This window comes from Ziziphus jujuba, chromosome 12 (genome assembly GCF_031755915.1).
Source record: "Ziziphus jujuba cultivar Dongzao chromosome 12, ASM3175591v1".
In the NCBI taxonomy this organism is placed as follows: domain Eukaryota; kingdom Viridiplantae; phylum Streptophyta; class Magnoliopsida; order Rosales; family Rhamnaceae; genus Ziziphus; species Ziziphus jujuba.
The window spans coordinates 21,745,393-21,761,332 of record NC_083390.1 but is presented as its reverse complement, the minus strand read 5'-3'; the positions used below and the strand labels follow the sequence as shown (position 1 = coordinate 21,761,332).

Sequence of the window (15,940 nt, the reverse complement as noted above, 5' to 3'; positions counted from 1 at the left end):
TACAGCTATTGTAGCCTCTCTACTCTAGAGCTGTGATTCCATTAAAATTTGTATATTTTTGCAATAAAATTTATAAAAGTATTGAGAAACTAGAAAAAGCTTCTTTTTTTTTTTTTTTTTTTTCTTTTCTGTAATAATAGACAATGATATCTAGTTAACGTATCACCTTATTATTCAAAATACTTATTAGTTGTCTTGTCCCTTTAACTAAAATGTAAGATTTTAAGAGAAATATATAATTAAATAATATAATTCAGATAATAGATGTGTGTACATGTGTTAAATTGTTTCTTAAATTATAAAACTTAATCTTTTGTCTTATTGACTTTAAGATTTTAATCTAATATTTGCTATGATAAGTAAATATTTATTGGGTCAACTTCGAACAGAATATAGATAACTAACCCTCTCCAACTATTGACAAATGCCAGTGTATATACAAATCAAATAGATATTGAAATTTTAGAGCATATGGTTTAGTCAATGGCATATAACAATATTGGAAGAAATTTCAATAGCGAGTAGAGTAAAAGCAGGGAAATTACACAATTGGCCATCATAATCTAAATTGTATTTTTAACCGTGAACATCAACTACAAAGCTCCTTTTAATATGTACACCCCCTCAAACTTCTCATCAGAAATGTATGTGCCTAGGATTTTAGCTTCCAATCAGTACCAAAAAAGTAAAATCAGAGGAAATAAATTTGTACCCAATCACCTGTTTTATATCCTAAATATGACCATGTATAATATAATTTACCTTGAAATTTTATAAGAAAGAAGGAGAAAACTTTAGCCACTGACATTAGGTGTTATAGACCTAGTACTTGGCCATTTATGGGTCACAGAGATTGGTGAAGCTGGAGGTCTCATGTTCTTCAACAGCCCAACCTCATCACATTCTGGTGAAGGTGGTGGTGGTTGTTCGCTCTTTATTATTCTAATATCATCAAACTCTTTCTCTTGATTCTCATCAGGACTATCCTCCCTGCTTTCAATGCTCTTTAAAGTCTCTAAAACCTCTTCCATGGAAGGTCTCATTTCCTTGTTCTGTTGCAAGCATTGAAAAGCCAACTCTGCCACTGCGATTGTCATCCTTCTAACTTCACTATCTGTCTCAAAACCAGTACTTGGATCGATCAACTCATGGAATTCACACTTTTGAATCTTGCTTGTTGCTAAGTTAGCCAAGTTAATCTCATGCCTATGCCTAGTTATATCAACTGCAGGCAGAGATGATATAAGCTCAATGAGGACAACCCCAAAGCTGTAGACATCACTCTTACTAGTTAGCTGGTAACATTGATGATACTCTGGATCAACATAACCAGGAGTCCCTTGTGGAGCAGTTGATACGTGAGTGACATCGTTGGGGAACAACCGGGAAAGACCAAAATCTGCAACTTTCACAGTGAAGTTGTTGTCAAGAAGAATGTTATTAGTCTTCACATCACGGTGTACAATCTCAGAAGCATGGAGATAAGCTAATGCAGTTGCTGTTTCTATGGCAATGCTCATACGAATAGACCAGGGAAGCAAACCAGGTTTTGCTTGCTCACCATGGAGATGATCAGCAACAGTGCCATTAGGAATGTATTCATACACAAGTAAGAGTTCACGGCTGTGGCGTGAAGTGCAGCCATAAAGGGAGACTAGATTTCTGTGGCGAAGGCGTGTAAGGATTTCAATTTCATTCATGAACTGTTCTACTCGTTTGTAGTTGTGCTCATATAAGCGCTTGACCGCAACTTCCCTACCATCTTTGAGTTTGCCTATTAGAACAAGGACAAAGAGTGTCATTCAACAAAGTTGCAGCAAATAGTATACAAATTTTCCGTTTTTAATTAATTGCCTTTTTGTGTGACTGGTCCATTATTGTCAACAGAAAATTGATAAATGTTTTATATCTTACCATGATATACAGATCCAAAACCTCCATCTCCAAGTTCTTTTTCGCTAGCGAAGTTATTGGTAGCTTTTGCAAGATCGTTGAAGGGAAAAACAGGGACCCCAAAGTAACAGCTGCCCCCTTCTACGTCTGTATTTAAGTAAGGATCAGTGGTGCTCCTGGAGAAAATATTTGAAGAAGCACGTCTCTTTTTGTAGCAGCAGATTATAAAGATGGCTATTAGAAATAAACCTAGAAATCCCACTCCGATACCTACAGCAGAAATGTGACATTATTGTCAAATTTATTGCAGGTTCAAGAAAACAGATTTAATGCTCAAGATCAATTTTTAAGGCCCTGCAATGATTCCATCTACTTCTCCAATTTGTTTGGGGGGCCCAGTAAAGTAAGCTTCCAAAATGGAGACATTATAAAACTCATTTGAAGCCATTGCAAGGTATTAGTGCCGTTTTCAGGATTATTCAGAATTATTTATCGTCCAAAGCATGTATTTTAGATGACTATACATGATATCAGCTAGTTTTTAATAAAGAGGTAACTTACCTAGTCCTAACTTCCACTTCCTCGAGCCCCCGTCTCCTGCAATGTTTTGTGAGAAATGAAATTTTGTTAGTTAAAGCAATAGAATTTGAAGAGTTAGTTCATAAAATTGGCATTCACCCGAAGAATCTTGTAGAATGAATATTCTATCATGTATTAATGTAGTCATAAAATTTCATGCTACAAATTGTTTTGCTATCCTATCATAAGCTGCCTGCTCTGGCCCTATAAATGTACCCAAGTATATACCTTTAGGTGCACAATGAGAGGAATGGTTTTTCGTTGTATCAATGAGGCATTGGTGTTTTTCGTTGAGACAAGGAATACAACCATAGTGGACAATCACTTGAAGAAAGAAGTTATCAGTAAAGAATGAAAAGAAATCACTGAGATTTGCAGTGTGACTTGCAGCTGGAAGCTGGATGAAGGAACAGTTGTCTTGTGGGAAATCTGGAAAGCTACTATTATCTAATAACAGTTTATTAGGAGTAGAATAGTAGAGATTGTAATCTCCGCAGGGTGTGGAATATTTAAAATCTGATATAGGCAAAGTAATATTTTGAATTAGACTACTGCGTTTGCATTTGAAGACGCTTATTATATTCGGTGAAGACACATTAGAGAACCAGTCGGGCCTTGGAAGACCAAAACTTTCCAAAGATTCACATCTACGGGATTTCAACTTTTTCTGCAACGTTGGGTCATTGATGGTTATATAACTTGCCTGAGAGATTTGTTGGACTCCATACCAGTGTCCTCCTCCTTTCAATTGGACCTTGGGATTTTTCCAGTCGCTACAATCAACTGTATACAACCCGCATTTATGAGGCGGCCACGATGAACTACTAAATGGAAAGACGATCTCGCCTAGATTTCCACACTTAAATGGTTCTCCACAACTTTCATTATGTCCCTGCTGTTGAGCCGAGCGAAACAGCATAAGACTAGTGAGAAGGAACGCAACAAACAAAGGATCTGCAGCCTCCATATGTTTAAAAACTTCTCAGCTAAGCACCCGGATGAGACTATACTTTTCTTTATGCAAAATACGGGCCTTCCAAACACTTGTTTTTATTATTTTCTCACAAAATGGTTCAACCGTTTCAGAGCTTAACACGCTACTTGACTTGGAAAATGGGACATGGAAGAGACTTTATAGATCGGAAAAGCTATGAAAAATATTAAAAAAGAAAAAGAGTAGATAAACGGGGTACCCACGTCCGTTGAAATATCATACGGTAACTACTAATATCATGGGAATTTTCCTCTGTATCTTCCCCCATAGTCCACCAACACCGAAGACCAGACTTCTTGACCTTTCAAAGTCTACTCTATTTATCGCTACGACATTGACGGCTCGATACAAACTCTTGGGGTTCCTTCAAACCGCACAGATTACGGCACAGAAAGATATTGTGAACCTCACGCGAAACATATATCGGTGTGTAACATTATTATTTTTGAATGAGTGTGAAACTGTCGAATAAAGCATGAAATATGAGGAGCCTAATTGCGCGTCTTAATCACTAAAATGACATACAGATAATGTTTGTATGGTCATCGAGTCTTGCAAAAGCTCTAGTGTCTGTTTGTGGGGAAGAAGTTAATAAACGGTGTGTGTATCGAGAAAAAGGACCGGGCAACTAAACAAATATCATAATTTTTGTGGGTCATAACTCATAATCAATCCCCTGAACTCCGGGAATCGGTCAAAATATTCAAAGTTTGCATTACAACGGTTTGGTGCTTAATAAGTAGCTGAAGCCGAACCATGCCAATTTTGGCCGGTGGTCTTTTGATGGGTGAGTAGGAGACGGGGTAAACATAGAGGGCATTTGACAAGGGAGTCGATTTTCGTATATGCTTCTTTCTGGGTTTTTCTTATTCTTCTCAAGAAAGATTTCTGTTCACATTTTCTTATAGAATATACCAAAAGAAAGGTTTTGGTATTAATGTGATTTTTTGTTTGGTTTCATCGAAACCAGAAAAACAGAGTATGGAAACAGATTTATTGAATCTGGGATGCTCTCTCTAAGCTTGGAGGAGGAGAAATCAAGCTTAAACATGTAACTAGGTACTGAAAAGTAAAACTTAAAACGAAGAGGAAAATCTAAATTGTCTTGTAATTAGTACTAATAGTAATAACAAGGCAACTACCTCATCTGCATCTCTAATTGCTTATATAGTTCTATAAGAGCATAAAAAGATTGTCTTACCGCGATTGCAGTATGCTGAATGGGTTCCATCACGGCAATAACATACACTAATTCCATTTTCATGTCCACATCGACCACCGCTTTCTGTACAATACTTCCCACATGCTTCTCCATACCATTCTAAGGTAAATCCACTCTTCAACAACGGAACATAGTCCACAGTTTTTATGGTTTGATTAGATTGGTCTCCCTCCAAGTCAACAGGTACATAAGCATCAGCCATGCAGCTCTCTACCTTCACAAACTTAGGGACTAAAGTAAAAAAGGAATGATAACTCGAATTGGAGGCACAAGAAACCAAAAATGTCTCCGAACCAAAAAGTGAAAATGATTCGTCGCATCCGTAAAAGAACTGAAGATAAGCGTGTTTGGAACTATAAGTGAAGGGAGAGAAGTGCCCAATTGAGAATTTGTGAGAAGGAGCGAAGCAAGTAGCATTCAGATGCTCTGCAGCAACCACGCGCATTGACTGGTTTTCATATGATATATCATTGATGATGTAGGGGCCTCTTGAGGTCCAATACATAGGTTTGTTTTCCATGCACACAACTTTGAAGCCTGGCTGACCACAAAAGTCTACTCCGGCACCATGGATGTAAAAAGGGTAGCGTATCTCGGGGCCACTACCACAGTTTCTGGGTTTACAGTCTTCATATCTTGAGTCTTGTGGTACAACTGACTCTACTGGAAGGGTGAAAGAGAAAATGAGGATACTTACTTGGATGGATTTGTCAAGGTAGAACAGCTTATGCAGCCTCATCTGGGTGATGATATTGGGTGGGAGAGAAACGGATATTGAATTGAAATTCTATTTTTTTCTTTTTAATAGGATCGACTAGAGCAATGGGATGTTTTTCTAATTCAAACAGTGAATGGCTTTGGAAAGGACATAGACATGTTATTCTGCACCTAACTTGAAGGATTATAAAATGGTCAACTCTGTCTTGGGAAACTCCACTTATTGTTAAGACACCATAAACTATCTTTGTTTTAAAAACTCGGTGCCACAAATTCGCAAACTGATCCTAAGTAATGGTTCTTGTTCATTGGATGAAAAAAATAAGTGATCTCATCTCACTTGTCCCCTGGGACAGGGTTGAAAGAGTTAATTGGAAAATCTAAGTGTTGAAAGAGTTAATGGGAAAGTCTATCTTACTTGTCCCCTGGAACAGGATTGCAATAGTTAATGGGAAAATCTCTCTAAAGACCCATATTGCTGGAACATGATACAGACTAGTCACTTCTAAGAGTGCCAATTATGGAGAAAATATCAGCATTTCGTATTCCAAAATCATGGTTTATGTGTCTATAATCTAGATTTTGGATTCAAGAGAGAGTGAAGGCTCAATGAAAGAAACTAAAACCCACCATACTTTACACGCCCGAAAAGTTAGCTTAGGAAGACCCAATACGCCATCTTCAGTTACCCCGCCCACGAAAGTTTATAACCAACATTTCTCAATTTCTTGACCCAACTGCATTATCTTTGACTTGATTTTCCACTGCCTTCTCAAATGAATTCAAAGAGCATAACTCAAGCATTTTGAAAATCCGACTTTGGTACACAATCTAACCTCAATGGGTTCACTCAACCATGAGAATTTTGGAAATCTATGACTCAAATACTCAACTTTTGCTATTGCCTTAAGTGGTTCAACCCTAACAACTTTGAGTATCTGAGAGTCTACTCTTTTAATCACGGAGTTATCTGGTCTAAACAAAAACTGTATCACACGATTCGTTATGAGTTGGAGAGATCAAGGAGTGTACTTTTCATTCCTGAAAAAAGTTAGTACTAATTTCGGTTCATTATATCCTAAACTAGAATTTAATTAGGAGGAAAACATAAGTATAACATTCAAATTGTGCTATATACACCTAATTTCCCCCAAGTCATCAGCATTTTCTAGAGCAGAATCGTTCAGCTTGAGCACCATCTTCCAAAATTCAAGAACACAAAATAGGAATTGAACCTTACCGTCATTGCAGTCTGTAATATGGGCTCTGTCGGGACAAAAACATACTCTTTGTTCATTCTCAAATCCGCATCGGCCACCGCTTGTTTCACACTTGGAACATCCATCTCCATACCATATTAAAGTAAAACCTTTCGTCAACAATTCAGGGTAATCAATAGTTTTTATGGTTTGATTGGAGTACCCTCCCTCCAAATCAATAGGTACACCTACTTCCTCCTCGCAGCCATCTCCATCACTCAAGTCCTCATCCTTAATCACCAACGCAACGTATGAAAGATGAGTAGCATTGGATTTGCAAGGAATCAACTTCTTCTCCAAACTGAGAGAAAATGATTCAGTGCATCCATAAAAGAACTGCAAGTTAGCATGAGTGGAACGGAATTTCATCCAAGTGCCATCGAAGGCGAAATAGTGAGAAGGAGCATAGCAAGTAATATCCACAACTTCCTCATCCACCAGATGCAGTGACCTGTTTTCATATGAGATATCTTCAACGATGTAAGGGCCTCTTGAGGTCTTATATACAGGTTTCTTTTCATGGCACTCAATTTCAAAGCCTGGCAGCCCACAAATATCTAATCCGGCATGTTCGACAGAGAAGGGGTAACTTATATTGGGGCCACTACCGCAGTTTCTTGGTTCACAGGCTTCATAACTCGATTCTACTGCTATGACACAATCTACTAACCAGGTATAGAAGAAGATACCAACACTAACTAGGAAGAGTTTTTCCATATCAAGCAAACTTTGCAGCCTCATATGGAGGACAAATGGAAAATTGGAACGGAAGAAGAACACTGAGTTGAAATATAAAGGCAAAAAACTGTTGGTGCATTGAACAAGTCAATCTAGCACACTTTATCTTCTGCACTTTTCTGTGATGGTTTTTTCTGATTTAGAAACAGTGAATTGGCTTCGGCAAGGACGTGGGGTAGAATATGTTTATGCAAAAACAAACATCATAGACAATTCAAGTGTCTCGTGGAGCTCCAATCATTGCCTATACACTATTAAACAGTTGGCTCAAAACCAAAGGAAAGTAACCGCACCTTACTTGTCCTCTTCGATGAAACAAACAGTAGGAAAAAAAATGAAGTTTTCAAAAAAATGATAAAATAAATTTAAATTAATTGTGCAGCAGAGTTTGAAGAATTCTAGGGGAACATCTTGTATACGGTTCACAATGGATTATAGTATGATTTTCACAAAGCACTAGGTCTTCGCCTATAATATATTGTTGGGCAATAATATCCAGAGTGGCCAAAAATTGCAGAGTTTCTAACCATAAACCAACATATACTAAGAATATATATGTGTTTATGCATCTAATACATTCATATATACAATGTCGGAAGTTTCTAATATGATGTAGAAAGGTGCATACAGTGTAGCAATATAGCAATAGACTCATTCAAAACTATTAATTAAAGAGAATTTTTGGGATATCCTAGTTATTTTTAATATAGTAGTAGAAGACACAGCAAGCCTAGTACTTACTTTATTTACTGGTTAAATTTCTTTGAATTATTCAATTACATCTTATAGGAATTTCTAGAATTGTGTAATTATCTAACGTAATGCCTCTTTCAAATAAATTATTAAACTATTAAGTCCAGGTTCAAAATCATGTCAGCCATTTAACTATTTTTATATGTTGCCCCAAGTCTTCCATTACTAACTAACTTAAAATTGCTTGGTCTTTGAATTTCAAACTTCCATTATCTCTGTCTTTTTAATTACTTTGATTTCTTAATAAATTATAAAGATTTCCAACTTGTTTGAGATTATGACCCAGATGTGATAAACACCAGATAACATCTACTTAAGTCTGGCCTGCCTGCAGGTTTTTGCAGAGTTGTCCATGGCCCATATATATACAAATTCATTCCTTTGAACTACAACCTCTTTTTGTTTTTTAAGTAAATGATCTAAGCCTTGGAAGTCAAATATGAGCCAAGTTAAATATCCACTATAGGTGTAGGTAAGCTGACTCAATGGGGCTGCTTAAAAATATGGAAGTTGAATTCCGACCTCTATAGGCAGTTTGAAATAATCCAATTTTCATTTTTTTATTTTAATATAATATAGGATTTATATGCTGACTCCAAATATGGAGGGATATGTCCACTTTACGCCTAACTTTCTTTTCTTCTTTTTTTTTTTTTCAAAAAAAATAAAAATAAAAATTCATATTCATATTCAGGACTCAAAGTCTTGGAAACAGTTCATTGGTAAATTTACTATTCTTTTAGAAAATAATTCTAAATTCAAATTCTCATATTTTTAATGATAAATCCTATAGAATAAGCTTTACCTGAAATTGATTAATTATTTTCCTATCGAAAAGTAACTTTATCCTAGGTCCTAACCGTACATCAATTGGTCAGTCAAAGTCATTATTCTTAGCAAAACTACTTGTCGTTTGCTTGAATTACAGGTCACAAACTTTTTCTTATTCCCTCAGTCAAAATGGAAAAAATTCAAAGCTATCATCATCTTAAAATGTGGACAGTAAAAAAATAATAATAGTAAATAAATAACATTGAACACTAAAATAGTTTTTATTTTATAATATTATGCAGCCAAAGTGAAGTTAAATAGAGTTTATTATATGTGGAGTCTTCCGTTTGGAAAACGGAAGGCAATTGGAATACTTTTAAACACATGGCTTTTCCCTTCCATATTTGGCAAAAACAAAAAGGACAAAAAATGAGAGGGGAAAAAATCATTAAAAAGAAACGTGCTATGTTTGAAAAATACCACATTCATATACAACCTTTTAAATAATTATTTCCTGTTTGGTCTATAAGAAACTGACCCCTTTTCGTAGATTATAATTTTAGCAGAAAAACGCTTTTATTAAAAAAATACTTTATAATTGTAAAATAATATATATATATATATATATATATATATTTCATGGAAAATTTTAGGATTTTATAATTTCATTATCTTTTTACAGCTCAAGCTATGGACTATTGACTTTAAATTTTCTACATCAGCCCAAATTTAACCTTTAATCATAAAATTTTATTTTTAATTTCTTGGGATTTTTTTTCTGTCTCTCGAAGTATAAAGTATTAATTTCACGTCTTTTATTATTCGTTAATCTTAGCAAATATCAAAACTATCAATATAGTAAAATAAAGAGTAAAATAATACTAAACCCATGTAAATGTTTGAATAATACAATATTGGTAGAACTAAATTATCTAATAATACTTCATTACCACGGAAGTCTTTCTAACCTCTAAATTGTACAATCTCACATATTTAATTCCGTCACCCCTCTACTTTTTTTTTTTTTTTGGGTCATTATATATTTTTATTTACAATAATATTTTATCATATTTTATAATTTTATCTCTTTTTACATACAATGCATGTCAACTAAATCCAATTTTTTTTTTATTTTTAAAATAAGTACGATACATAAAATATAATATCTCAAATAAGAGATGCTCCAGGTATCAAGAGTAAAAATGCTCATCTCTCCTCATGTAATATACTAAGGTTTACGGCCAACAGTTTTTATTTTTTTTATTTTTTTATTAATTCAATCTAAAATAAAAAATCTTGGTATATTATATGTAATAAAAGATTTAACAGAGGAGAGGTCGTGGTCCCCTGGTTCAAATTCAAAACTTAGGTCCAAGTTTAAATGCAAAACGCAATGAATGAATCTTATGCGGTAAAAAATTAGAGTGTGAACACGCAGAGCCAGTAGGGTGCAGACATTTTGCCAATGCCCAACAAATCACTATATCTAACACCATTTTTTATAGTGGGAGAGAGAAACTGAGTTTTAGAGAGAAGACTGACCTTGGCAACGGACACGGTGAGGCCTATCTTCACAGTAGCATTGAAAAAGGTAAGAGGAAGTATTGAATCCACATACCCCTCCACTATTCTGGCAACGGCTACAGTCGTCGGCTTTCCATGTGAGCTCGAATCCTCTGCTCAAAACTTGTCTCATTCCAACACTCTCGTCATCACTGCTATCGTAATCTTTCACCGGCATCACCACAACTTTCCCATCTCCACACTTCTTAGACAAGTTGCCCAATTGTTCTTTCTCATTCTCAGGCACACCCAATATCCAATTGGTAGCGTTTTCCGAAGAGCAACCGATCTCGTACTCTGGAACTCTAGGTGGGCTGCAATCGCTGAGCAAAAAGACTTGGTTTTGTTTTGGAAGCTTGAATCTTTCATTGGGAAAGGATATATTTTGCAGAGGAGGAATGCAATTGGGTGTTGAATTGTGTGAAATTGCGGCGTTTGAGACGATAAGAGAACGTTTCTCGTAGGAGATGTGGCGGACGATGTAAGGGTCGTTAACGAAGAGATTGAGAATTGAGTGGCCATCTTCATCGCAAGAGACCTCGAAACCAGGGTACCCACAGTAGGGGTTTTGTTGGTCTCGAAGATAAAACGGAAACCTTATCGTTTGGTTATCACCGCAAGTTCTGGCGGGCAAGCTGCAATTTAGGTAATATTGATCTACAGCTCCAACGAAGTAGTGGTCTTGTAAAAGCAAGAAAGTGAGATTGATGATAATGATGATGATGAAGAGGTTTTTGATCAATAGGGAGAAGGGTAATATGAGGGATGAAAAAATGTTGTGATTCATTTGGAAAGTTTTGGGGGAATTGTGGGAGAGACGGTGAAGATGATGGTGTTGCTGATAATATAGGGAGACCAAAAAGGAGAAAAAAAAAAAAAAAAAGAGAGAGAGAGAGAGAGAAATAATATTGGAAGGTGGGCTAAGAGCTTAGAGTCGTGACGGGATGGCTTTGATTTGGTATTAATTTTGCCTAAGTTTGGAGTTTGCCTTTGACATGCAGCTTTTAGCCTTCCAAGCAGCGAAGGGTATCTGCCCCATATCTTAGACTGTTGAATTTAATCAATTTCTTTTATTTGACCTAAGTGGGCCACAAATTTTAAAAAAGTCGCACCCCTTCATCAATTACCTTCCCTTATTGGCAAATCCGATGCACTAGAATTTAGTGGATGGAAGAATTTGGTTTACGGAGACAGGGTTTTGAACTCATAATGCATCTCCAACAAAATATACCACTTTTTCTTAAAAATCTTTTCAAACCTTTTGAGTGTGTGATAAGCCAATTATGGTGGTATGTATTCGCAAACGAGATGATACTCATTTTTGTGCGGTGGTAATTGCAAAAACAGAAAGTGGAAACTTTTTTGATTTGGAAATACGGTATTCATCCCCTTCATTGGTGTTGAAAAATTTCAATCTCCTTTGTCAAAAATAAGACTTGATAATGTGTTATATTAAATTGTCTTATATATCCTCCTATTAGCATGAAATTTAGTTAATCTAAATAGATCTGTTAAGTTGTAATGTGAAAATAAATAAATTTAAATTCATTTGTTAAATTATCATTTAATATGTTATCTTATTCATTAACCCATTACAAATATATATAAATTTTAAATTTTAAATTTTGACTTCTTTTTCAAATAATAAAATGGTATTTTAAAAAAAAAATTGCAAAGAGTCTTGTTTATTTTTATATTTTTAAAAAATTAAACTAAGAAAAAAAAAACCAATCAATACATGTTTGACAATAAATCATTAATTTTAATAAAACTTACATAATTATAAAAATATTCCTCTGTTAAAAATTATTAATTTATTAAGTCTTATTGGATGATACTGATATAGATCCGATATGATATCATCAATTCAGACCTACAAATTATCGTATAAGTTTGTATTGTATTATTATATCATATGAGATTTTGCAAGACTTAATAATAATATATTATATTTTAAATATTGAAATACTATTTTATTAAAATTATGTGTAAAAGTTCATCTTTTATAAGTTTTTAGATTTAGGATAAGTGAGAGTTTATTATGGTATCCTTATTTTCACTTTTACCATATTGGACATCATTTTCTATTGAACTATGGGATTTAAAATTAAACAGTTTTAAAAAATGATACACGTCACTTAAGCAACTACCATTACATTACATAATTTATTGATATCTTAGTATTTTTAGTTCTTTATTATTATTATTATTATTATTATTATTATTATGATGATGATGATGATGTTAACATGATGGAAATACAAGACAAATTCTTTGTCAATTAATTTGTTGACAGATAGATGAGATATTCCAAAATGCAAAATTTCACCCAACAACTTGACATCGGGTCCACAGCATCCACTGGTAGAACTATAGTTATTAGCTATACTTTCTTTCTGAATTTGTGACCCCGGATTCAAAACTGTGACCTTTACAGTCTTTGTCAAAATTTAAGACAAAAACATTGAAAATTCAAAGTGATTCTCACCGGCCAACTTGAAATAGCAGCCACTCAAAGGGTTTTATCTCTCTATTTCTATATGTATATTTTACCGTGTCTTTTAATCCAAATGTTTCATCTTAAAGACATTCTATTTCTAACTTCTCAATAATTTATTCCTAAAAGTCTAGAAAGGAATTTCTAAGTCCTCGTATCTTTTTCCACATAAAAAGGTCCCTACATTTACCATTTATTGGGGTGGTGAGAAGGGCGGAAAATAGGAAAAAGATTGATACCCTATCCCCCGGAGAGGAAGTTTGGAACTTTTTACATCAAATTTCTCCAAAAAATAAAGGAAAATTCTTTGTAGACCTCAAACAAGAGAGTAAACTAACTAATGGATCTTCAAGTAAAGGTCTCGAGGATAGAACAAAAAAATACAACCGAAGGTATTCGACACGCCAGGGTCAGAATTTTTTATTTTGATTATATTCTTCCTATATAAAGATGCATTAGTTGTATCATGCTCCACAAAACCAATTGCTGCGTAGGGATTGCCCCAGCTGCCTACCTTTTATGAAGCAATTTTGTACTTACAATGAAGTTTCTTTTGTCTATATTTTAAAAGAACCAGTTATTCAAAAACCAGTTAACTAAACCACGTCTTAAATGCTTAATTTTTAATAGTATATAAGAGGTTTTTATTAATTTATGCCAATTTGTCTCAGATTTAGTTCTAATATCATATACCCTGCATGATCATAATAATGCCTCTGAAAGCTTGGCTTGTGTAGAAATTCATAGAGGTGGTGATGTGTATGTGAATGCTTGAGATATGAAATCATGGCTACGTGTGAGCACAGTAAAGGCATATGCAAAAATACATACCTTCGTAGAAGCATACAAATTCCTTTGAAACTTCGTTGCATCCGCATTGCCCACCAGAACGCAAGCACTCAGAACAAGCTTCCTTAGTATCAAACTTGTATCTTAAATCAAATCCTTCCTTCACAACGTCTTTCGCTGCCATTTTGTTTGATTGTAGATACCGATAATACTTGGGAAGAACTGGAATATCAGTCGTATTAGTGCAGGAGATTTTATTAGTCTGATGGGGTGTTTCCATCGTATACAAACCCGGAACCGTTTCATTTGGTGTACAGGTAAAGCCCTTCTCCTGAGGCACCTTACGACTTGAAATATTGGAAGAGGAGCAGCCATATGAATAAGTGAGCTTTTCATTAGAGGGAGCACATTCGAAAGTCTTGTTATAGACTGTGATGTTGATAAATTCGTAATCAGGACAACCATCATCCAACATATCCATGCGGACAACTGTTACAATTTGTTCATCCCATTTGATCTCCAAAATGGTAAAATTTTCTTTCATAATCTCTATCACAGCGTAATTTTCTCTGCAGGTGAGTTTGAACCCTGTAAGACCACAGTGTGACATCTCATCACCACCACCCCAAAATGGATATTTGAATCTGAGTTGGCTTCTAGTTGATTCACATGTAAATTCCTGGTTACATTCTTTGAATCTTTCTTCATCTGTGACTCTCTGAAACTTTAAGGCAGTGGTAGTAGTGGATAAGTTGGTCACAGCAGCAAAAACAAAGGCCAAGAAGAGAAAGCAGGAAGGTGAATTAACCATTGTTATTGGGTTGGGTGTAGTAGACAGAGTTTCTGAACAGAAAGGAGTTGAAAGAAAGAAGACTAAGAATCGGGAATTGGGTTCACAAGTGTATTGAGCCTATTTGACTATGTATTAGCTCCAATTCTCCAAGCAGGGCGGCTTTATGGATATTAATTTCCAGCAAGTACAGAAACTGAGAGTAGGTGATATCGTTAGAATTTTCCTTGTTTGTAATTGTCACGTAATGGACAAGTTCACACGCATTGCTTGTAGAATAATTTGGAAGAAACTTCAACCCTCCCAATGTTAGTTTCGAGCTTTGATTTGTTCAAGTAATATCGATGAAGTTGAATATGATTGATGTTTCTTCTTCATGAATAGATCATTCATGAGAGAACAATGATTTTTTTTAAATTTATTTTAACTTTACGGTCCGGCAATAGTAATACTTCTGTAGAATTCACATCTACCTTTTTATTTTTATTCTTTTTTTTGGTCAAAAAATCTTATCGATTTTTAGTTTTTTTGGTAATAAACAAATCTTATTAATTTATTCCCAATCAATATGAAAATATTGATATACACTTTGATGAAAACAAAATATGTATAGAATATAACCCCAAATAGTGTTCACTTTGATGAAAACAAAAAATATGTATGAAATATAACCCCTAATAGTGTTCTCATCCATTAGCTCTCTATGTGTATATATATATATATATATATAATATGATTTTACTATATAGAAGGTTAGGTTTATTTTATAAAATAAAAATCTAATATTGAATTTCATTTTAGAAAGATCAATTTTACAGCGAAGTGGATATATTTATTATATAGGCACGGTTCGTAAAAATTGTTGACAAACATGCTTCCATAAAAAAATATTTACTTTAAAATAAAACTGATCATTTTAAAATAATGTTTAATATAATCTCACTTTACACAATGAATATGTTATTTGCCATAGCAAATCTCTCTCTCTCTCTCTCTCTCTCTATATATATATATATGTATATTCATTTAGAATGACATTCTTTATGTTTTTGTAGTTTTGTAAAAACGGAACTTTATGTTTTTGAAATTTGCAGCGGTGTCCTCTTAAATATTTATTTTCATTGCAATATTATCCCTTTTTCCATTTTACTATAATTTTGAACGTGTAAAATTTGACATTTTAATATTTATATGATTCATTAAACGGCAATAACATTTCACATATGTATGCCAAATCAACGTGTAGATTTCAAAATTTTGAATAAATAAATAAAAAGTGGCATAACAGTTCACATATGTATGCCAAATCAACGTGTAGATTTCAAAATTTTGCATAAATAAATAAAAAGTGGCATGGCAATACAAATAAAATTAA

At 34.3% G+C, this 15,940-nt stretch overlaps 1 protein-coding gene and 1 long non-coding RNA gene across 8 annotated transcripts; one reads left to right on the top strand and one right to left on the bottom strand.

The window, feature by feature from the left end:
* Positions 1-499: 499 nt before the first annotated feature.
* On the bottom strand, positions 500-14,834 carry LOC125418488 (LEAF RUST 10 DISEASE-RESISTANCE LOCUS RECEPTOR-LIKE PROTEIN KINASE-like 1.1). Of its 6 annotated transcripts, XM_060813351.1 has the most exons (5): positions 10,469-11,616; positions 2,455-2,502; positions 1,915-2,163; positions 1,562-1,774; positions 500-1,399 (listed from the first exon to the last, which is right to left on the bottom strand). In XM_060813351.1, exons 1-5 carry the CDS (start codon positions 11,274-11,276, stop codon positions 795-797), a joined length of 1,923 nt encoding a protein of 640 aa, XP_060669334.1. In that variant the 5' UTR covers positions 11,277-11,616; the 3' UTR covers positions 500-794. The 6 variants fall into 6 exon arrangements, with proteins under 6 accessions (XP_060669334.1, XP_060669330.1, XP_060669328.1 ...); XM_060813347.1 differs by lacking the exon at positions 10,469-11,616 and adding an exon at positions 13,818-14,834 and having other exon boundaries at positions 500-1,774; positions 2,455-2,490; XM_060813345.1 differs by having other exon boundaries at positions 500-1,774; positions 10,469-11,606.
* Positions 1,538-2,475, top strand: LOC132800211 (uncharacterized). 2 transcript variants are annotated; one of them, XR_009635086.1, is made up of 3 exons: positions 1,538-1,677; positions 1,927-2,050; positions 2,204-2,475. It is a non-coding gene; the product is annotated as an uncharacterized LOC132800211 (long non-coding RNA). The 2 variants fall into 2 exon arrangements; XR_009635087.1 differs by lacking the exon at positions 1,538-1,677 and adding an exon at positions 1,684-1,823.
* Positions 14,835-15,940: the final 1,106 nt, after the last annotated feature.

Coding starts and splice junctions, on each gene's coding strand:
- LOC125418488 (XM_060813345.1), bottom strand. CDS start 11,276: ATGAATCACAACATTTTTTCATCCCTCATATTACCCTTCTCCCTATTG. Junction 2,503..10,468: donor TCACCGTGTCCGTTGCCAAG/GTCAGTCTTCTC, acceptor TTCATTTCTCAC/AAAACATTGCAGGAGACGGG. Junction 2,164..2,454: donor GAAGTGGAAGTTAGGACTAG/GTAAGTTACCTC, acceptor TTTCTGCTGTAG/GTATCGGAGTGGGATTTCTA.